At 44.7% G+C, this 23,549-nt stretch overlaps 1 protein-coding gene across 2 annotated transcripts; it reads right to left on the bottom strand.

Moving 5' to 3' along the window:
- Window positions 1–564: 564 nt before the first annotated feature.
- Window positions 565–23,359, bottom strand: KNL1 (kinetochore scaffold 1). Of its 2 annotated transcripts, XM_040066276.2 has the most exons (27): window positions 23,202–23,359; window positions 23,128–23,139; window positions 21,502–21,567; window positions 20,626–20,665; window positions 20,356–20,415; window positions 20,100–20,161; window positions 19,608–19,663; window positions 19,240–19,279; window positions 18,684–18,721; window positions 18,271–18,323; window positions 9,706–13,944; window positions 9,219–9,339; window positions 9,047–9,114; window positions 8,831–8,929; window positions 7,689–7,804; window positions 7,373–7,463; window positions 6,769–6,885; window positions 5,875–5,962; window positions 5,375–5,443; window positions 4,974–5,013; window positions 4,763–4,864; window positions 4,179–4,279; window positions 3,847–3,915; window positions 3,601–3,710; window positions 3,001–3,119; window positions 1,798–1,920; window positions 565–1,699 (listed from the first exon to the last, which is right to left on the bottom strand). In XM_040066276.2, exons 1-27 carry the CDS (start codon window positions 23,357–23,359, stop codon window positions 1,594–1,596), a joined length of 6,363 nt encoding a protein of 2,120 aa, XP_039922210.1. In that variant the 3' UTR covers window positions 565–1,593. The 2 variants fall into 2 exon arrangements, with proteins under 2 accessions (XP_039922210.1, XP_039922209.1); XM_040066275.2 differs by lacking the exons at window positions 23,128–23,139; window positions 23,202–23,359 and adding an exon at window positions 22,961–23,087 and having other exon boundaries at window positions 606–1,699; window positions 21,502–21,556.
- Between the last annotated feature and the right edge of the window lie 190 nt (window positions 23,360–23,549).

Raw genomic sequence — 23,549 nt, 5'->3', positions numbered from 1 at the left:
CCCATCCCTTGACTTTGATGGGATCCCTTTGCCTTGAGGCCTTGCTGGGCACAGAGTGGAGCTGCTGATCCTTGGCACGTGGAAGTGAAGCTTTCCATGATTTTTCAAAGCTGGACAGTGGAATCATTTCTGCCCAAGCTCCTTTTCCTACCACAAATGCGTGGCTTCACCTGCTACTATGATTCAATATTCAGAGCAATAGAATAAACTCCACCAAAGCCTCACTTGGGTCTTTATAGTTATTGACGCTTTAGGGTGTAAATCCGCTGAAAGAAAAGAAAACTAGACAAAAAAGACAAAAAAAGGAGGTGATAATGCTCCTGGAGAAATTCAAAATTCCAGGTCCAGTACCTAAGTTGAGAATGATTTGGCTGCTATCTTCCTAATTAAAATACAATATACAAGTACAAGCCGGGATATAGAAAACTAGCACTAGAAAAGGCAAGGAAAAAAATATCATATTATGAAAAGTCTTCCCGAGTATTTAACATAATTATTTCAATGTTTTGAATTTAATTTAGTGTTGAATTTTCAATCACCAGGTTAAACAGAGCAGCCCGTTTGAAGCAGGAAGAGTGATAAATCCAATCTTTATTAAACTTCCACTTTCCAAATAGACGCAAACTTTGTAAAAAGACAAAATATATATAAACACTAAAATACAGGAAAACATTTTTAAATTCAACATATTTTACAGGGTACGAAGATTCGCAGCTGCAGAACTGGGAGCTCAGCCAGGGTTGGTGCCTTGGCTCAAGCAACACGGGGCGAGATCGGTTCCAACAGCAAGACCCACATAATGCACAAAATTATACACAAAACCAAGCTAGAGCTACCGATACTCCCAGCTTTGAGGAGTTCAGTCTCTTCACTAAAATTCCTCGGCGTTCCAAACTGGGAGAGTGCCCCAGCACCCAGAGACAGTGCTGGACTAAGACAATGAATGTCAGAACTAACTTCAACCAGAGACGCCTTTGAGGCTGCTGCATCCCAAAGTCTGCGGGCAAACGCAGGGATTTTTTAGCCTTAATTCCAAAAATATTTCTGACTTTGGTGACTGGGGTTAATTGCTACAGGTTAATTAATCGGACGCAGGGATACGGTGTCTGTCCTGGGAGGGGTGCCAGGCAATGGATAAACGTGGTGGGATCTGTTAAACTGTACGTGGTAGTGAAACAATGACAGCAGCAGTAAATCCCAGTTGTAATAATTTAGAGAACCCTCATCACTGCTTTGCCCAAGAGCTCTGTAAATGACAAAATTAATGGCAGAAGGATATCCATGCTTGGAATGACTATCCAATCGTGACTACCTCTGCCAGGAATGACCACCAGTGACTCACAGAAGGAAAAAGGCACCTCGAATTTACAAGGGATCTAGGATTCTCCTTCTTCTCCTCTTTAGACACCCCCGCTTTTGTAAAACTTGTGGCCCACTTGGTCTAAGCCACGAGGATACTAAATGGGCAGGAATACTAGAGCTGAGTGGGTAACAGCGTTCCCATTTCGGGGAGACACAGCTGGAATTCTCACAAGACTAAACCCACAGACCGCCCATTTTGACTGTTTCGGTCCTGCCTATGGATCCAGCGGATCATCTGGGATCCTGGAGCAGATTCTGATGGATCGAGATGACTGTTCTCTGCAGATAGTGGTGGCCAGCTGGAACCTTGGAGAGAACAGCAGCAACTTCCTTCTCCCTGGGGAAGAGAAAGTTATCACACGTGTTGGAGAGGCTCCCGAGTGTTCCATCCCGCATCCCCACTTGGGAATGGAGTAAGGTGCTTTGTCAGCTCACCCGATATTCCCAATGTGGGTTTGGACCCTGAAGGGAAGCACAGCAGATGGGTAATCATGAGACACAGCCAGAGTCAGCTCAAACTTTGCAAAAGCCACCGAAGAGGAGAACAGAAGCTTCACCCTGTGGAAATAAGCACAAAGATCCATGCAGAACAGTCAAATGGGATGATTCCACCTTGGAATTAGTGCCAGGAGCAGAAATAAGGGATGTCACCGATGCAGAGTAACTTTTAAAGAGCTCCAGCACAGACCCAGAGGAACTTCAGGAATAAGATACAAATGGCCTTTCACATTTTATCAACACTTCAGAATGCCCTAATTTCCCCCACAGAAAAAGTTAATGCACACATAATTCACAGAACCGTCCAGAAATTATGGGAGAACAGAGACTACAAACATGTTTTCTAGCTAACATAGAACATTCCCAGGCAGTTACAGTTTTCTAATGCTTTAAGTGGGACCGATTTGCCTCCGGTTCCATGGGGTTTTCGGCACTCTTGCAAAGGGAGCTACAAAATTAGAATAACCTCTGGAACAGCACAAGGGTGGGCAGAGCAAGTTAATAATTGTGCACTTCTCCATTAAAGATATGCACCAATAATGGAAGGATGAGGTGAAATTGTGTTTGTGTTGTACCACTGGGACACGCCACAAAGTTGGGAATTATCAAGGGAAAATGGAAAGTAAAGGAAGTAAACTTCACTTTCAGTGCATCCCTCCTTCCATGACTGATTCTGCCTGCCTGAGGCAAACACAAGATTAAAGGAAACAAAGCCCTAAGCTACAGGTAAAACTCTTGGCTCTGTTTCCTTTGCATTGCCACAATTTGGTGTAAATATTTAAGAAAGGCAAGTCCAGCAGGAAAACAGCAAGGAAGGAGAGGCTGTCTGACAGTCATAAAATCAACTAATTCATGAACAGCCCAGTTCCCATGCACTGGGACACTAGGGTGCAATTGTATGAAAATGAACTAAATTGTTCTTAAAAATAACTGCATAAAACCTCACTTTTAAGAAAACCAAATTGAAACTATTTCAGTGTTTTGCTTCTGATTATCTAGAAACTCCCTCTTAAGGCTACTGTGAATTCCATCTTACGGAATCACGGAACTTCCCGAGTCAGAAGGGACCCGCACAAGGATCATCAAAGTCCTGCACAGGACACCCCAACAATCCCACCACGATTATCTGAATTTACTCACTCTGTGTCTTTGATATCTGTCTCCAGGAGATGGAATTTTGCACCCCACCTCTGCAGAAATTCCAGCTCCTCTCCCAAGATTTTGCAGCGGTTCACCACCAAGGAGATGTCCAAGAGAGCCTGGGGGAGGGAAATCAGAAAAGCAACATCAGCACTCGGGGTGACCACGTGATGCTTGAACACACAGCTCATCCTAGAAAGTACAAAAAATAAACGTGGTTTAACTACTACCTCAGTTTGGAGGGAAAAATGAAATTATACGAGTGTAACAAACGTACATTTTTTTGTTTTGAATTTGTCCTTTCAGCTTTGCCAGCAGCCACGCAGGAACACAAAAGTTTGGCTTGGCAATTTAATCCTACATTCTTTAGGAGGCAGGATGGCCTTCAGCTCAAAAATTATTTTTTTTTTCCAAGCAAAAAAAAAAAAAAAGTTTTTAAAATAAACTTCAGTACTCCTGAAGGAGATTTTGGTTTGCATTCCTGAAGCTTTCATTAAGGTGCTTCGGTTCTCAGCTCAGCTCTATTCTCTCTGTTGCAGAAAATAATAACTGGTTTTGTTTTTTTTTCCCAGAGTCTTCTAAGTTTCCCTGGAACGTTACCTGGGGCAAGTAGTGCAGTGTGGGACATTTGTCCTGCCAGCTTCCCCGACTCTCAATAAACTGGAAAATGAGTCTTTGGACTAAACATGAGGAGGGTGGAGCTTGCTCCTCTGCAACACAAAAGAAAACCAGAAATCTCTGAAAGGCCATCTCATAAAGCATTAGAAGATCAAGCACACATTTAATAGCCTTCCCAACAACAGATTAGCAGGGCTGCTAGTTTCATGCTATTCCCAAAAATCTCACCATCCAGGAAAGATTCAAAGTCCAGGCTAGTGATGCTTCTGGAAGGACGTGCAGCGAAAAATTCACCATCTGACAAAGAAAGTTAAAACCCCTTAGTTATTTCCATGCTTAGTTCTGGAGTTACTGCTTTTCATCTTCAGAAATGGCCATGCATTACACACACTTCTGAATTTTCATATGACAAACATATTCAAAGCCACTTCTCTCAGCTTGCACACTGTAGTATATTTTCTGTTTCCTACTTCCTTTCAGCAGATCTTTACAAATACGGACATTTTAGGTTTCTGTTCTCTAACACTGCAAACTCATAAAATGCAAACTTTGTGACTCACCTACTGGGGGGCCAAACACAACTGTGAGCGTCACAGAATCATAAAGAAAATTAAAGACAGCTTGCTGCTCACTCCACTCCATCAACTCCCACTCAGTGAAGCTGAAAAGGGGAAAAAAAACACCCACCATCACCCCAAGTTTCAACCAACCAGCCCAAACAACTTCCTGAGGGACAAACCCCAGAGTATTAAATGCACTTGCAGCTCTTCCCACATTGTACAGCAATGAAGTTTTCCAAAGCCAAACAGAGCCTTTCATTCCAACAGAGTGTAAGAATCTGTTGGGAATGCAAGCATATTACTATAAATTTTATATAAATGTCGATTTGGTGATTGAAGGAGAGCTGGATGTAGCAGCCCTGAACACAGAGCACCACTGCAAAGCCGCCAGTGGAATAACTGCCTCACACATGGATGTTCTCCAAGGCTTTACTGCCTACCTTAGGCTGCAAGGAGATGGCCATTCCAAGATTTCCCACATCAAATAACAAGGGAAGCCAAACCCAAACACATTCATGTACAAATATGAGACCCCAGAAACAGCTGTTAAAAAAACCAAAAAAACCTGGAGGTGTTTTCCTTACTCGTATTTCTTCAGGATTTCCAGGCAGGCCGTTTCAGTCTTCTTGAGCTTCTCCATCTCAGCCAAATCAAGCTCATCCTCAGCCTCCATCTCTGACAGCTCTCTGCAAGGACAAACCAATCTCATGGGGATGTGGCACAGTGGTTAAAAACACACCAGCCCTCTAAAATCTGAGTGGGCACCTGGTTCTTAAACCCCCTTTGACATCTTACCTCAGAAGTTCCTCTTCTTGGGCTGTGATGCTTTGCAATTCTAAAGCAAACAGAAAAAAAGGAGAGAAAAGGGAAAAAAAATGAGAGAAGAGAGCAGCACAGGGAGCCCTAATTTGCTGTGCACTCACCGTACTTATGGAGTTAAAGGTCATAATTATTGGACAATAAGGGGCTGAATATGACAACCAGCACACGCTCTTCAGGTAGCAAGTTCTAAATTCCCCTTTTCCAGGGAAAACCCAGTCCTTTTCATTCTTTAACACCCATGTAATTAGCTGTGTGCAATGCAGGAAAGACAGCTACATCCCTCTCCGAGTTAATGCACCAGGGTGGGGGTTGAGTATCACCCTCTCCAGGTTCTAAAACACCAGACAAAAAGTGCATTCAGCTGGTTCCATTACCTTCCTGTAAGTTCTGCCCTCCTGCCGTTCCAGCACTACAGCCAGCTTCCTCTTCATCCCAAAAAGAATCTGTGGGAAACAAGTGTCAGGGTCTGTGCAGAACTCCCAGATTTGATACTTAAGAGTTACTTTTATCTGTTTGTGGGCTCTAGAAATCTCAAAGTTAACAAAAAAAAAAACAACCAAAAACACCACAATCCCAACAAAAAAAACCCACACCACCACAAAGCCATGGAAAAGTATCTACCAAAACCCCAAAAAAGTGATAATAATAAGCAAAACTCATTTTATTGCACTGTTTTAGAGCCGTGCAATTTGATTTCTGCTCGAGGCAGAATTGAAGAATTGAAACTACATCAGCACCATTACACAGCAATGCCAAGTTCTGACTGCAGCTTGTATTGAACAGCCACAGAGTCCTGAACAGACCTTTTAAACAGCAGCTCTGCAGAAAAAAAAAGAGAAAGCAGCGTATTGGGCACCTCTTTGGAAACACACACCTGATTCCAGAGCAGCCACGGAGCTCTCTGCCTCCTTCATCCTGTCATCCACCTTTTCTATTCTTGATTGGAGCTTTCTATATTGCTCCTAAGATGGGAAAATTGTACTTGAGTCAGTGATGTTATTTTCAAAGCTGAATTTTCTTCTGGGATCACCATGGGGCTCTTTGCTCGCTAATTAATTAAAGCAGCTAGTGAAACCTGTCATTAGAGGGAAGAAGCAATTCACAAACCATGGGGGAGTAGCCAATAATAAGAAATTACTAAATGCTTCCTGAATCTAGAGCTTTAATATATCCACATCTTTGATCCCTGTCACAATGCATTACTTGCGCACTTCCTTGTTACTTATCAGAGAACTCCTGAACGGTTTGGCTTGGAAAGGATTTTAAAGATCATCCAATTCCAATCCCAATCCCCTGCCATGGGCAGGAGCACCTTCCACTATCCTAGAGTGCTCCAAGCCCCATCCAACCTGGCCTTGCACACTTCCAGGGATTCAGGGGCAGCCACAGCCGCTCTGGGCAAGCCTGTGCCAGGGCCCCAGGAAAGAATTTCTTCCTAGATACTTGCTACTACTTACCTACTTACTAACACTGGTATTGCTACAGTGTAAAGAGCTAATTTTTTGGGTGGTGTTTCCTTTGATACTCCCATTTTTCACTCTGTTAACCACCGAAACTCTAAGGCAGAAGGTTCCTACAGTGTAAATGCAAGAAGGTCACTGTCCCAGTGTTATATCTGCATATCAATAAAAGGGAAATGTATTTATAAGAAAGAAACTTCCATGAGAGGACCCACTTAAAGTAATTTAGCTCCTACGCATTTAAAGACAAGAAATGTGGTAGAAGTGATTTTTTAAAGGTAAATGCCTGCAACCCTGTGGCTCCTTACCTCAGCACTCTGCAGCAGCTTCCTGTACAATGTCTCCTTCTCATTGTGAGACAGGATTTTGGCTTCCTTGGTGAAACAGGATTTCATCTTGTTCAGCTCTGCTCCAAACTTACTCAGCTGCCAAGAACGGGAAATACAGAAGGGAAAGTGATTGGAAAGATGATCCTTCCTGACTCTAGCTCAGCACCCAACCTCAGCGATATCCTGTGCCAAACTAACGATGAATTATGAAAAATACTGTGTCTCTGATCAATTTAGACTCTTCATTTTCAAGGAATAGATCTTTATTCTTGGCATTAGAACCACAGAAAACAAAACCTCTCGATCCACCTTCTCAGTTCTTGTGGGATCCTTTTACAAATTTTCTGGGTTTTCTATGCAGTAACTGTGGGTCATTTCTTTCTCCTTTAACATATTTCAAAGGACACGTTTCCTTGCATTCTCCTGACATGCTGGAAGTTCTCAGCAGTTTTCCACTGAGAAAATATTTTGCCTTGTTTCACCTGCTGTTATTTTGTGACCATTCTGGTTCTTATTTGACGCGAATAAACAAATTAACCTCGCTTTTTCGTGACATACAAACATTCTCTCCATGCAGCATTACCTCCTCATCAGTGCAGGTTCTCATGACTTCCCACAAACTCCTGATCACGTTCACCAGGGGCTGATCCAGGACAGTCACGTGTGGTTTTAACCTGAAATATTGGGAAAAAGTTGAGAGTCTTGTTGTGATTGCACTGACCCCATAAAGCAGCACGTTGACATTTATACAGTTCATTTCTAAATCTGTAATAAACTACTGTTTATATTTTTACTTTTCCTGTATGTAATGTACTAACTTTCCTCAGGCCACTTCCATGCACCCAGAGCTGAACAAAAATGGAATTGCTGATAAACTGTGTGACTGGAAAGCCACTCACTCCGCTATTTTCTGAGACAGATCCTGGCAATCCTCCTCGTAAATCCTCAGCTTGGGCCGGTGAACGTACTGGCTGTAGATGAGATCTTCTGCAGTGGGAGGTGCACTGACTGCACACTGAGGAAAAACACAGGGAAAAGCAGGAAGAAAAAGAAGAAAAAAAAAATCCATATTTTTGAGAAATTTCAGTAACTTCCAAGCATGCTTTCAGTAGGAAAGCAATTTCAGTAACTTCAGTTCTGCTTCCACGCCTTGTGTTCCCTCGCACCACCAGAGCACAGGCTTCCTTTTGGGATATGTGCCTCACCATTAGAGCTCAAAACAATGAAATTAAAATTCACTGAAAGAGGTCTCCCTTCTGGGTGAAGACTTGGAAACACGTATCTGTTATGCGGATAACGAGAGCGCTCCCCAGTAAAACAACGCTTCATGCAAAGTTACGCTTCATTTAGAATCAAAACTCCCGAACCTCAGGGAAGCCTTGTGGAGCTTTATTCCTCAAATAAATATGAGGGGGGTATTTCAGCAAGCTGCCTGTGTAGGAAAGATCATAAATAACTGACATTAATTACTCCCACTCCTTCAAAGAAAGTTTTCAGGGGCTTTTGTGGGGGTGGTGTCTGTTTTTTATCAGTCCCTAATCTACAGCAGCATTATTAAGCCTTAGAGACAACTCAGTATGAATAAATATGTAAAGTAAACTGTAGCTAAGCTGTGAGAGCATTTTAAATAAAAATGGAAGGGATTTAGAAGTCAGACTTCTGTTCCTTTCTTCAGGTGAGGAAATAAAAGAGTAGCAATATCATGGTGAAGCATTTCTAAAGGAGAGAGTAGAACAGGCAGGAGGAGCTCAGAGTAGCTGCAGGCAGTGGTGGCTGAGGGACACAGTGAGAAGATAAAGATCAGACTGAGCTCCTAATTCTTTCAAATTCATTGTCCTTAAAGCAAATTTAAAAAGCAAGAATTAGCGTATTTATCCAAGAACAGTAATCCTGAATGTATGGCATCTGATGAGGACACAGAAATGTGTTCTGGTTTTCGTTTAAGTAGACAAAAATTTAAAATTACATTTGAGTTGCCAAAAATTTAAACCCAAACCAACAAAGGAGTATCATTTAAGGTCAGTTATATTGTTCCACTCACGCTGGCTGGAAGCTGGCTGTGCCGGGGCTTCTGAATCACAACATGGACTTGAAGAAGGGTAAAAAACTCCCCGACTGTGATAGCACCATTCTGGAATTTCTGTACATTTGAGGAAAAACATACAGGTAAGCCCATTTCTCAAGACAGAATGCTCCCTGGTGTATAAACACAGGCCTATCAGGACAGGAAGTTGCTGTCTTCCAGCCCTGTCCTTACCTCCCACAAATTTTCTTCACAAATGCTGTCCGTGAGAAGCTGGGACTCCACCTGACTGCTGCGCTGGGCTGGGAAAACAAAACAGGAAGGGGGAGGCGTTGGTGGGGTTAATGACATTCCTACAGGGCAAAGAACACAAGGTTTGGGACTCCTGTCACAAATGGTCTCTTACTTGTTGACTCTATGTCAGCCTTCACAGAATCCAGGGAGCTGCTGGTGCTGGCGTGAGGACACTCAGGGCTTTTAGCTGAGAGATTTGGAGGTTCTCCAGCTTCATCAGCCTCTGCTTGCTCCTGAGGCAACACATCAAAAGTCACCAGACATTAATATATTAAAAAAAAAATAAATATATAGTTACATAAAACAAACTAACTGGATCAGTGGTTTATTGTGGCTGCTCCTTGAAAGGATTAAAGGGATACTACGCAGAGAATGGTTTAAAATTGGCAAATCCCCCATGCTGCCTGTTTTGGTTGCACACACCAGCCTGATCCTCCTAACTTGGCAAAACAATGAAAACCGCAGGGAATGACGCAGGAAAACGACAGCAAACTGGGGATTGTGAAAAACAAGAATACCTACTAACAGACCCACTTACACCCCCAAAACTCAAGCCCTGGTGGTGTTCCTGTATTCTTACAGTGAGGGACCAAACTCACCTCCAAGCCTTGAGAGGTCCCAGCATCCACATGTTGATCCTTCTTGGCCTTCTTCGGGCTTTGAAGATCCCCCTCAGTTTGTCCTAAACCTCTTTTCATGTTGCAAGTTTTTGTCTCTTCACATGGACCCTTTTCACAGGGGGGGATTTGTTTTTTATTTTCATCAGTCCAAGCCTTTTCCACGAGCTCAGAGCTGACAGATTCATTGGAATCCATCTCCTCCAGGCACACAGGGAGAAATTCCTCTGCTATGAACTGAAAAGGACTGAAGTTCTGCCTGCTGGACTTCTTACCTGGGGTTTCACTGGCGTTTGCTGGAACTGGGGCTTCTGCTCTGTCTGATTTCGTACTTACGTGCTGTGTGCTGCAAACGGGATTTCTCTTGTTTGGTAACTTAGGCTGGAATATACCCAGAGGGATATTTATTCCTGGATATTTATCCTTAGGCACCATTCCTGTGGGATCAGCTGCAGATTCCCGACCCGTGTTCTCCTGCTTTTTGGTACCAAAGACGTTATTTTCTTCACTGGCAGTGTTTTTTCCCAGCCTCAGGGAATCCTCTGGCTGAGCTGAAGAACTGGGCAACTGGTCAGAAGAAGCAGTTTTGGAAACAGAAACAGATTTCCTTGTCAAACCCATCAGTTTTGAACAAACACCTAAAACACCTGAAGCTGCTGGTAGGAGAGTGGGATCTGCCTGATCCCCTGAACTGTCACTGACCAAAGGCTGCCTGGTTTGTTCAGAGTCCTTTTCAAATTCTTTTGGAGGTGCCTCCCCTTCAGCTGACAGTTCCTCATTTTGCTTGGATTCCTTGTCAGCAGCTGGAACGAGGTTTGCTCCGGCCAAGCCCAAATCTGAATCTCCACACCGAGATGAATCCTCTTCCACCAGCTGGTTTCTCTGAGTACCAGGGGCATCTGGATGACCCTGCCAAGGATCTGATCCCTGCCTGGGAAGGGCAACACAGGATCCCAAACCGCCACTTTCTCTGCCGTGATCCACAGTGCCCTTACTTGGGAACTCCAAAGATACTCCCTTGGGTTGCAGTTTTTCTGGTGGTGTGAGATCCTGCTCCCTGCTTGCAGGGACAGAATTCTCTGTGGGAAGGCCGTGATCCTGTGGTGTCCCCACATCCACGGTTCTTTCTCCAAGGGAGACAGAACAAACGGAATGTGGCATTGTGCCACTGGGGACCTGGGTAGCTCCTTTCTCACTAGGAAATGCCGAGTCTGCCGAAGCAGAAGAGGGAATGCTGGGCTTATCCTTGGGTTTTGTGGCGTATCGTGAGGAATCCATCTCAGCGCTGCGGGGCCCCGACCCACCGTGCACGTGCTGTGGCGGCTGCTGGGCCTCAAACCCGCAGATGTTCTTACTGACAGCGACGGTGTGGGATGCAGTGATGTCCATGTCCTCCTGGCCCTGGGCAAACACGATGGTTCTGTCAGCAGGAATGGCCGGGACGGGCAGTCTGTGCTGCGCTGCGTGAGTTGCGGTGATCTCCATGTCCTCAGCCGGAGCAAAACTGATGGATCTGCCACCTGCAGCCTCCCTCCCACCCAGCTCTGCCGGCGCTGTCGTCGTGGCCCCTTTTCCTAAGGGCGTTGTCTCGTTCCCGCTTCGGTCGAAGCGTCCAGGTGCTGCTTTGTTCTCTGACAAAACCACGTTGACGCTGTGATCTGGAACCATCACCACACACCTGCCAGTCATGTCCATGGTTTCACCGTGGGGAAACACAACGGACTTTTCTCCAAAGAAAGACAACTGGGAACTTCCCTTGGGTGCCTCAGAGGTGCTGGCACACACTGGCTCTTCCGCACCCCTCTGGAGCAGCCCATGAGCTGAGGGAAGAGGTTTTAAATCCTCCCCCGAAGAAGCTATTTTACCCATGGAAAAATGTCTGTCAGCGTCTCCTTGGGCTGGCAATATCCTGCTTACTGCCCTCACAGGCTGGGGCTCCTCCTGCCTCTCTGAGTTTTGGCCGCCTGCGTTTATTCCTATTACCATTCCAAACTGTTCATTTCCTCTCATTCCAGAGGGAGCAGGACTGCTAGCTGGGAAAGTAAATGAACCACTTGGAGCCAGAGCAGTGACCATTTGCTTACTGGTGTTCATTCTCAAGTCCCCCTGTTCCATGGCTGCAGTTTGACTCACGATGTCCACGCCACGACGACCGGAAAACGGGAAGGGCTGGTTTTCCAGCTGCTTGGATAGCGCAGTGTTTTGATTATAATTACTGGATCCTTGTTCAGGGTTAATAGGAGCAACCTCAAAGGCAGCAGGATGAGCTTTGGTTATGTCCATGCTTTGATCACCTAAAAACACACCCGTTGTGTCATTTGTGCAGAAATCTGAGAGGCTTGGAAGGGTTTTTTCCGGAGGCTGTGGTACGGCTTCTTGGCTTTGCAAAGACAGGGATGCACTGGTGTTAGTGACAACGTTCTCGGGGTCACCTCTGTGCTCACACATGCTCCTGGCACTCAGACCACTTGCCTGGAAGTTGGTTTTTCCAAGCCTCTTATCACCTGTTATCATCCAAATATCTTGAGCATTCCTTTCCATGGCCTGGCTCTCTTTAATACTCCCATCAATACTCCTCACTTCAATATTTTCCTTGTCCATATCTACAGAATATGCAGATATGTCACCCTCGGTGACATTTTTGTTCTGGTTCTTTCTTGGAATGATTTTACAGGGCATTTGCTTCGGTTCTGCCGTTATCCCACTCCTTTGACCATCAAAGAAAACAGTGTGGCACCTTGTTATTTCCATTTCTTCCTGCTCAGTTGCATTGGAAGACGTGGATGTGTTACCCAGGAAATGAGGTTTGCAGGTGACAGAGGTGAACGCTGCACTGGGGTGTTCATTATCAGCGTTCTCCCCACCATCCTTAACATAGGTTTTAGCCAAGTCCATGTCTTCTCCTGAGAATATTACTGTCTTCTCACCTGAAAAAACAAGCTGGGGGTTTGCAGAGGGATCAAACCTGCTCTTCGGAACACTGCCAGGCACCGAATGCACGCATGAGCCAAACCCAGCGCTGGCTGCAGCAGGACCACGAGCCTGGGACAGGTTTCCCACGCATCCAGCTGAGGCTGAAGGCAGTTCCACCGCACTGATCCTACAGGGCCCAGCAGCAGGATTATCTCCAGGTGCCACGCTCTTTGGGATGTCGCCGCACGCCAGGGATCTGCTCCCTGCGAGCGGAGGGTTGGTGCCCACTGGCTTTTCACAGGTTTTATGGCATGAGCTGCTCTTTCCCGTGGTGCTGGCCTTAGAGATGAGGTCAGTGTAATCCCCGGTCATCTCCATGTCGTCACACTTGGAAAACACAACAGTTCTGTCCTCTCGGAAGATGGTCTCAGACGAAACAGATCCCTGGATGGCAGACAACGCTCCGGCCTCCTGTTTCCCGGCTCGCAGCACTGGGGTCGCTCTTCTGCCTTCAGCATTTGCTGTTTTTCTGTCTGCACAAAGCTGAGGGTCCTGCTGAACACTGATGTCGGGGTTAGACGCTCTCCTGAACACAGAATTATCTAACTCTGTGGGTGGGAAATCCATTGGGAAGCTGAGGCTCTGGCTCCCAGCAGCAGAGAGGGCGAAGGACACTTTTGCAGTGTGACTGGTTGTCACGTCCATGCCCTCGTCTGCAAACGCCTCGGTGACATCCGCGCGTTCCCACTGCTCTGGTGGAACCTCACTGACGCCAGGGAACGGGATTTTAACGTCAGCTGCCTCACATTTTGTCATCTCCATCCCACCTTCTCGGCCTGGATACACTCTTGTCACATTGCAGGCGTCCAGCGGCCCGTGGGAATAACCAAATTCCCCGGAGAGTCGTGTCACGTCTCCCAGGCCTTGGGAAGGGACACAGAAAACATCGTCCTCGTCGGGTCTCTCAGCAGGATTGTTTGACTTCAGCCTCAGCAGAAATTCATTGAAATCGATTTTTTTCACAGCAGTGGCTTCTTCCTTCTGTTCCGAAGACGGGCCCGGATGGTTTGTGGGGTCAGAGAGCAAACTCAGTTCCTTGCTGGTTTCTGCCTTCCCCTGGCTGGAGTTCAGCTTAGCCAGGAAGGAGGTGAAGTCAATTTTCTCGGTTGTGTCAGGCTGCTGGGCTCTGAGGTTCCGTGAGATCACGGCTGTGTGACTGGCTGTCATCTCCATCTCGTTCTCCTCCGAGAAGAGCAGGGTGGTGTCCTGCCTGTCCGTCCTCGGAGCGGCGTGGTCCACGTCACGCCACTGAAAAACAAAAAAAGAAAAGGAGGATTCGGTGACTGGCAGGTAAAACAGATGATCAGTGGTTTATTCTGTTTAAAACAGAAGTCAGCTAATGTTGACTAATGTAAAGTCCTAAGGTTTTAGGTCTATAAGTCCTTTTTTTTTAAAAAAAATCCTGTTAATTTCAGGCCTCCTTGATAAGCAGTGACATATCTGAGGAAAGGACAACGACTAAATTATGCAAATATATCGTATTTAAATGGCTGTTAATGAAACAATGTGTCTCATCTTACACTTCACATCTAGCGACACCTTAGCAAGCACAGACCAATTACTGAGGCTCATGGATCCGTCTTTTCTATTTCTCTCCAACATGATTTCCACCTTTTATTTCCACCAGTTTAACTGCCCACCTGCTCCAAAGCAGCAGCATCACGCTGGATGTTTCAAAAGACTTTTTCACCACCTTGATAAGGGAGATTTTAGTCTCTTTAACAAAAAGCACTTAATAGCTGTGGGGGGAAATTGTAATGAGATATCTTATATTTTATCAAATATAACGAATATATTTGTTACCAGATGACAAATTGTCTACACCCGGTGAGTTATCATGTTCTCCAAAAACTACCGGCCTACGGAACTGCTCAGTGCCCATTGTGGAAGAAGGAGAACTGGAAGACTTATAAAAGTTTGTAATCAGTGGTGGCCACTTGACACGCTGGAGGATCAAGAGAAGTGGCCTAAGGATGGAACCTTGCAGCATAATATATACTGCAATTAATGTTGCTTTGTGGAATGGAAAGTAAGTGGGGTGAAATTCCTTGTACACTTGAAAAGGAAAAAAAAGGCAAAGGGTTGAAAGAGGTGTTGTTTTGCGTGCAGCATGGGACAGGGCTGCTTAAAGTGCAGGCAAGAGGAAGAGGAGGATGATTTAGAGCTGATGGTTGTTCTGTGGCAAAGGATAAAGGGAGTGAATCATGAAGCACCAGGGAATGTGGTTAGACACATGAGTGAGTCTTGGAAAAGCGGGCTGGGACAGAAAGAACGCTTGAGGGGACAGGAGGATTTTGGTCCAATTGCAGGACGCCCTGGAAGGCAGCAAGGAGATGTTGGAGGAGATGCCAGGGAAGTTCTGATGGTTCCCCTCCAGCAGGTGGTTGGGAATTATGGTCCAGTAACCTTGTTTTTAATAGTGGATTTAATGTCACGGAATAAGGAGGCAGGAGTTTAAAGGGAAAACCCAGACAGAGGTGCTAAAGTGTTTGAAACCATAATTAGGATGCAGGACCCTCCTCCCTCAGAAATAATTGGTTAATTATTATAATAATTGGTGATTAAAGTATACTTCAGTAATTTGTATTAATTAGGGGCTGAAGTATATCTGGCAATTTGTATTGTGATAATTAGTGTCTGAAATGTATCTGGCACTTCGTGTTGAGATAGTCGATAGCTGAAATGTATTTGGCAATTTGTAAAGAAAGGAGACATTGGAAAAGGGAGTGTTCCCAGGCCAGGCAAATCAAACAAAGAACCTACATCAAGCTCTTCAGGTCATCAAGCCCAAGACCTTAAGTGAAAATGAAAACCCCCTAAAAGAACCAGGGGAATCCTCCTCAGCTGAGCCCTGGTTACATTATTGCTGGGAATGAAGAGGTAAATTTTTTAATTGATACAGAAACAACTTACTCAGTACTGAGGAAAACTTAGCTCAGAACCTGTAAGTGTTGCGGGTGCAACAGGGAGGAAAGAGGACACGCCTTTTCCACAGGGATTACTATTTAAATTAGTAAAACTCTGGAGGAAACTCCAATTTACATACTCCTGAATGCTCAATCCCCTTGTTGGGGAGAGATTCATTGGGAAAACTGGATGTTCAAGTAACTCTCTAGGATGAGGAAGTAAAAATTGGAACACCAGAATCAAAAGCCATCACGGCAAAGATTTTTATGTTACGGGAATCAGAAGAGTTGGATGAAATCCCAGAGGAGGCAGAGAATGCTGTAACCCTGCTGGTCTGGTCAACTGAGATGCCTGGATGACCAAAGGGGTCAGGATTACTCCCAAACCTGAAGCCAGACTGGTAAAGCAAAGCTAAGATCCTATAAAGTCTGAGGCAAGGAGAGGCTGGAGAGACTCATAAAAAATTTTTAGAATACTGAAAGAATATGAATCAGAATATAACACGTCAATATCATCATTAAATAGATTTGTACAAGATCTAAGGGCCATTAATGCAGAGTTCCTGATACTCATACAGTGGTAGCTAATCTGCACACACTCTTGACAGCACATTAAATTGGAAAGTATTCTGCCAGCAATCAAGACTGAAAGTAAGTGACTCGATGCTAGTGTAAGTCTTAGAACAATCTGGATACAGGGTGTCAAAGAAAATGGCACAAACAAGTGAAAGGAGCAGTAATACATTTTAGTTTTGAGATCTTGCAGGAAAAAAAAAAAAAAAAAAAAAAAAAAAAAGCTTGGGAAGCAGCTGAAAAGAAGCCATTTGCCAGACTCCAGAGCCAAGGACTAAAAGCTTTCTTAGGTATGGTTATGGATTGCAGTTATGGGGCACTGGCAAAAATACTTGGTTTGGACTCCTGAGAGTCAGAGCACCTGAAAAGCCCTGAAAGAACCTCAGTGCCAACCCCCGCACTGGGAAACCTCACACTTGAACCAAAACATTTGAGCTGTCTGTGCAAGGAAGGATGCACCTGGCACTGGGGGTACTGCCTGTAATACAGGGAATCAATGAGCTGACGAAACAGCAAGAGAAGTCACTGGAAAAGGTATCCTCGCACTAATACCTAGCAAAAAGTTGAATGTCTGGGAACAAAAACCAAATCAGGACAGGCAGCCCCACTGCTGGAAGCTGCAGAAAATCCCAGCAAGTGATTAGTAAACTCATGTAGGTGAGTAATTGTACCTTCACATTAAAGTTTAAAATAACAGAACTAAAACCATCAAGAAATGCTTCAGGAAATAGAAAATATAGTAACTAATTCACAAAGGAATATAGTAAACCACAAAGATGACAGAGATTAAGATAAGTTATTGAAAAATAACTAATTTGTTTTGCCAAATAATCTCAAGGAAGGGAGGCCACCTCCAAGGCTAGTAAAACAGGAATTCATCGTTGGCAAACTGAATCTGCCGAACTGCCCAGCAGAATGAGGGGCTGATACATTTTAGCGTTTTGGTACTTTCTCTGGATGGCCTGAAACTTTCCCATGCCGCACCAACAAGGCAAGGAAAGCCTCAAAACTTTACTGAAGTTAATGTAACAGCATTAAAATTAAATCTTGTAAGTTTTAAAAGGTACAATGTTACCAGCAAATCATTGGCACCAGACTCGCCTGTGCGTCTTTTCAAACCAGAAGACCCGGCGTGCATCAGAACCTGGAATTTTGGATCAACCCAGGAGAAGTGGAAGGGATCATATCAAAACCCCCTGGTGACCTACACTGCACTCAGAGTGGAAGGAATTGAACCCTGAGTTCATCACATGCAGGTAAAACAAGCAACCACACATTAAACAAAGCACAGACAAGACTGACTTACACCATGGAGTTTTTATGTTTATACGAATCCTACTGTTTTAGGATAGGATATGATTTTCTAAGGAAATATTACTTACTAGCTCTACATGAAAACTATAAATAATTACATATTTATAATCATAATACAAACCACATTCTTAATTTCTGGGAAGGAAAACGCAGTCTTAAAGTTAGTGCAAGATTTTGGCAAATTACAGAATGCAACTCCTATAACATGTGGGACCTTACAAAACATTAATTTTAGACCTATTGCTGCTACACAAACATGGAACACGTGGTTATTTGAATTTAAACAATAATACTGGTTGTGTGCACATTCCAAATGTGACTAATAAAGCAGATGATCAAATAAGGTAAGATCTGGTTGCTGCATCTGGCAGAGAATAATGGCAGAATTAGAAAGTAACTAGTTAAATAAAATATTTAAACTTTCTCTGACTGGTTCGTTGGCCTTACTTCTGCAACAATATAACTGTGACCATGTGAATAATTGTGATTATTATACTTGCCTTAAAAACTTGTATTAGTAAAAAAAGTAACTGAGGCTCACGAAGGCTTGCAAAGAAGAATGGAGAAACTAGTTCATTACTGAGAAGTTACAGAGGAATTTCAGAAGCAAGAGTTAATTTATGTTGCAGTCTAATGCCTATCAAATTAAGACACACTTCAAAATATAGAATATTCACTTTCAAGAGAATTTTATGTGAATACAAAGGCTTATTCTTTTGGCAGTTAACATTTTTAATCTTTACTACACAAACTCTTGGAATGTATTTTGGCCTTCACATACCTCAATCTGCTGCCCCAAGGCCTGGATGGGGGCATGAAGCAAAGTGCTCATCCCTGTGGAAAGAAAGGGAATACTCCAGTTTTTGTGGTGCTTGTTTATTATTTTATCCACTGAGCTGAAGCTCAATGCAATGAGTAAATAAATACAATTAATATACTCAAATGTATTCTGAAAAATACTTTCATTTTCCCAAATATATTCTGAAAAATATTTTCACTCCCTTCAGCACCTCAAAGGGCCACCCAGACTTCCATAACAGGATCCCTATAAACAATTCCGAGGGACAAAGCCCATCCAAAGAGAGCTCTCCCAAGGCAGGGAGATTGCTCTAGGCGTGCTAAAATTTCTCAGGCATAACCAATAGCTTTAAATAAACGGAGTCATTTAGTTATTAAATCCGTTTTCAAACTCACCAGTGATCTCACATGGAACAGCCCCAGGGTCTTCATTCCTACAAAAGGTGGGTTTGAGAAACAGTTTGCTAAAAGGTTTCAAAGAGACGCCTCGATCAAGAAACTAAATTGAAGAATTTAAGCACAGAACTGTGTTGCACAGAATTCCATAGCACAGCTCACGTGGGTCTGGGCAGCAGATACCAACCAGATGCTGCTTATTTGTCTTCAATATTTTCTAATTGGAGTCACAATCTTTTTTTATTTTTTCCCATTAAATTATCTATTATGCCACAAGCCACTGTTCAACATAGAGCGGCATTTCAACTTTTAAATGACAAGAAAATATTAATTCTTTGTTTTTCATCAAATCTACGGTTCTCTGAAATTCTCCTTCTCACATACAAAGTGTCTTACCTGTTATTTTACCACCAAGTAATTTTAATTTTACAGATCCCACCATTGTGTTCTATCTGCAAGAACTCTGAGGCCAGACTAATGCTTCCTCTTTTTCTGAAGAAAAAGTTTGGTAATAAACTTTGAAGAATAACAAATATCTATGAGACATGGTACTTACTGATTAGCCAAGGTATTATCCTTCTCATCTGCTGAACACCCTAAAAATAAGAAAATGACAACATTACAATGTGAGAAGCGCGATCACATTTGTACTTGAGTACCTTAAAGGTTCTGCCCAACCCACACAATTCTGACTCAATGAAACATTGAGACAAGAGTGAAGTGCACAGAAAACAGTGTTCCGAAGTTCTCACTCTTGATGTGTCTTCTTGTGGCAAAAACTCTGGGACCAAGGAGCTTTCAGCCAGACCAGGATAAAGAGCTGACCCTGTTGTTCCTTCCTCAAATGGAAAAGTTCTGATTTCATAAATTCAAGCTAAAATCTTGTCTGGGAAACCCGTCATGAAAAGAAAAAAGGAGTTTTACCTGTATTTTCTGTCTCTGATGTGCTATTCTTAAGATCTCGCTGGAAGACTCTGCAGCTAAGAAGAAAACCACCAGTTTTTAAAAACACAAAACCATCTCTAAAAGCAAATTAAAAAAAAAAAAAAAAAATTCAGCACTAATTTAAATCTTTTCTACACGTTCTGCAACGAGACATCAAAAGGCAGAAACGTACTGAACCCAGATGTATTTTTCAGGGAGAAAACACCACTATGACATTTAAAATGTACGAATGGAAACCGAATGGAAAACAGAAATTGAACGGAAAACAAAAATTCCTATGAATCTGCTGAACAGGGCTTTTTTTCAGCTGGGAAGAGAAAATGAATCATGGCTCCCAGGGCTCAACAGATTTAACAATCTTCCTGCTGCTTGCAGACTTTTGTGATCTCTCAGTGAGGATGCCCTCAGGAGGAAGGATTACTCCCTGCACTTTCTGGCTGGGGCAGGGACGCGGGTGCGCGGCTCCCTCACTTGATGGTGTTGGCGAAGCTGACCCTGCGCGAGCTCCTCCTGCGTCTCTCTGCGTGGATGTCCTGCCAACAAAAAACACAACAGGTTGCTGCCCAGGACAGACACAGCTCTCCAAGAAACACAGAGCCAAGCAGAAGTGGTGTGCATTGATGTGACCACCAAAAACGGTGCACTGAACCCACCCGCGCTTTTTCCACGGTTTAATCGGCGAAACGCCGAGGAGGGTTGGGAGGAAAAAAAGCTTGATAAGACTTACCTGGGTCATTTCATTCCCGTTTCCCAGATCATCCAGAGGATTTCGTGGAGCCTTTAAAATCTGAAAGAAAATACAAAAAAAATAGCTGAGAGTGCAGCTGCAGCTCCAAGAGCTGGTTTCTTGGCAGGAGAGAAATCCTCTCAGTGTAACAGGCTCTTTTGGAATGCTCTTCTTCAACTCCCAAGAGCAAGCAAGTTCCTCTTTCAGCTTCCCTTAGCCCCTTTCCTCCCTCACAGAGCTTTATTTTGAGGAATGCTGTAAGTTACTCACGGAGGAGAGTCGCTTCCTTCTGATGTGCTCCGTGTTATCACTGCAGGGGAAAAAGGGAAACAGGTATTGGTGCCTAGAGTTTCTAGGTTTTATGTGTTCTCCATGTATTTGTGGTTCTGTAGACTGTTAAATGCCTCAGTGCAACTTCCAGTACTTTCCCATAGTGAACAGGCACTTATTGACACATTCCTCAAATTTTTCTTAGTCTTGCTTGTTACTTCTCCAAGGACATTTTATAATAATAGGCATAATAAAGGTAGGGCAGAAGGGCAGAGCCCATGGGGGAGATTACTTAACCCACTGTTCCTCCAGTTGGACAATATTGGCCAGATTATTCTAATTGCCTGATCTTATCAATTGATCTTATCAAGATTTAATTCTGAGCACTGTTTTTCACCATATTATGTGCCTGAAGGCTTCCAAGCAAAGGTTTGCTTTCATGTTTTCATTATATAGCCTGGAAAAGTTTGTGTTCTATTTCCAGGCGTCAGTATGAAGGCACAAAATTGCACCAAGGTACGTTTCCTGAACGGTCCTGCCACGGCTTGGAGGTCAATAAATTTATTTCTCTGCTATTTTTACACGTGTGGAATTAAGTAAACAACGTGCTCGGAACAGACTGATCATTTCAGCACTGGTTCCCAGAATAAGCTTTGGAAAACTCAGCAGATTGCTCCCCCCCAGTCCCATGGTCAGTTCATCTCCTGAGGATCTATCACTATGAAATGCCCTCACCAAACACCAAAGAAACTCCCTGGTCTTCTCCACAATGGAAAACAAATTTAATTCAAGGGATGTTGAAGTGAATTACGAAAAGTTTTGCCTCTAAAGGGCAATATTATACCACAGTAAAATTCTTAGAGGGTTTCAACTCACTTTTCCATGTTAGGGTCTGTGTAAATCTTGTCCATTGCTGAAGGATGCGCTTTTCCTATAAAATACAGCGCCAAAATTCAAAACCATTAACCAGCCCCAGTAGGAAACCTGCACAAACCCACAACTGGCTATTAGCTTTTCATGCTGTGTTTTCTCCTCTCCATCCTTCTCCAGTCACAGAAATGCTCTGAAGGACGACAGGCCTCTCAAGTCAATGTTCTGCTATATTCACATTAGACCTATATTTCCTATTGTATATCATGCTAGAAAACAGCTGTGCTAACAATTTCAGTACTACTGGTTAACTGACCTTTTATTTAAAGTTAAGATTCTGGTAAATGCTGGGAGATAAAGGAGATCAAACCTTATCCGAGACAATGTTTGCTCTGACACGTACAACACATTTTCCCTCTTGCTCTGAACTGAATTTCTGGTGTTTCAGCTTGTGCCTATTGTTTCCTGTTCCTTCTCCAGATACAACCAGAAGAGCATGGCTCAATTTTCTTAAAACCCTCCTGAAAGGAATAAGAGGAACGTGTTTTTACAAACGATGAGTCTGCCTAAGCCAGAGGCTGACAGGTGAGTTAAGCAACAGGAGGATGTTATTTACTGACACAAACTGCTGCTTACCCAAGGCCCCGCTAAAATCCTGGACTTGGGGAGAAAGAACACATATACAAAGAAAAAGAGGGGGTGCGCATTAGAAGAGGGTCTGTATCAGGCAGTTCAGGAAGTTTGTATCTCCCAAGTACCTCAGACAACGGGGAAAGGTAAATTAGGATAAAAAGGAGGCTGAATCCCCCAGCAGTTTGAGACACCCCATGGAAAATGCCCCATGGCCTCTCCCTTTATTCGTGAATAAAGCTACGGGACTCCTCTGTCTGCTTTTTGGACATAAACCTCGGGCATCGTGAATTCATTTTCCCAATACAGGGAAGGATTTCTTTCCAATACCTCATCTAAACCCACTCTCGGTCGGACTGAACACACAAAGGGAGGGACAGGGGAGATCGCTATAGGAGATAAGCCTGGAGCTATAAAAGTCCTGATCGCTCTGCTATTTGGGGTATTAACCTAAAATTCACTTCCCGATCACCTTCCTTAACTGTTCTTCTCTAATCCCGCTTGAAAGTCCTCTACAATCCTTGAGGGACGAGCAGCGAGCTCAGCCACTGTGCCGATGAAAACTCCCCCTTTTTATCCCCCCGTTTGGCTCTGCGAACACGGGAATCACTCCGGAACACCTCAGTCCATCCCTGCCGCCCATCCCGCCCCTCCTCGGCCTTTTCCCCACTAGGATGAGCCGATAGAGTCCCTTTTCCCGTCTCTTTTTGTCCCCGCGCTCTCGCATTAGCGCCCACACAGCCCGGGCGCCAGTCACTCACCGATAACAAACGGCGCATTAATCACCTCTATCATTAATTACACCCCATTAACGCCTTCCCCAGACATCCATTACCTCGGATCGGTCCGCACCGCCCTTATCGGGGGGTCCCCCACACGCTCCGCGCCCACCGCAGGCGGCACCGCCTCAGCCCTGCTTCCATCCAGCCGATCCCGAGGCCGCTCCCGGGGCAGCGCCGATCTTCTCCCCCCACCTTCTCCCGCGCTCCTTCCCCGCAGCACCCGCCCCGGCCCCTGGCAACGGCCGCCGCCTTCTCCTCCTCCAAGGGGATCCCTCGGCCGCTCTTACCTCCCGCTCGGGGCCCCCCCGCTCCCGAATCGCGGTTTCCGGGTCCCTGCTCCCGGTTCCCGCTCCCCGGTCGCCGCCGCCCGGTTCAAATCCAACCGCCCTCCCCGCGCTCGTGACGACACATTGGCGCCGTACGGGATGGCTGCCACGAGCTCCGTACAACATGGCGGCCTCCTTCGCCGTACAACATGGCGGCCTCCGCGGGTCGCCCCGCTGCTGCCATTTCGGTGTCTCCCGCGGCCCGCACGCCCGCAGCCGCGGTGATGGGGATGGCGCGGTAGCGCACGGGCTCCGCGGGGTGTTCGGTCCCGGCGCGGTGGCTTCGCTCCGCGCTGTGCCCGTGCAGGGCCCCATA

Source organism: Hirundo rustica, chromosome 6 (genome assembly GCF_015227805.2).
Source record: "Hirundo rustica isolate bHirRus1 chromosome 6, bHirRus1.pri.v3, whole genome shotgun sequence".
Lineage (NCBI taxonomy): Eukaryota > Metazoa > Chordata > Aves > Passeriformes > Hirundinidae > Hirundo > Hirundo rustica.
Note: the sequence above shows the minus strand (reverse complement) of the source record. Positions and strands in the feature narration are given on the sequence as shown.

Excerpts from the sequence above, each read along its gene's own strand:
- KNL1 (XM_040066276.2), bottom strand. The coding sequence starts at position 23,359 with ATGTTGTACGGAGCTCGTGGCAGCCATCCCGTACGGCGCCAATGTGTC. Across the intron at positions 20,162-20,355 it reads ACGGGAATGAAATGACCCAG|GACATCCACGCAGAGAGACG; the intron begins GTAAGTCTTATC and ends TTTTGTTGGCAG. Across the intron at positions 4,280-4,762 it reads GAAATCCTGAAGAAATACGA|CTTCACTGAGTGGGAGTTGA; the intron begins GTAAGGAAAACA and ends TCCCCTTTTCAG.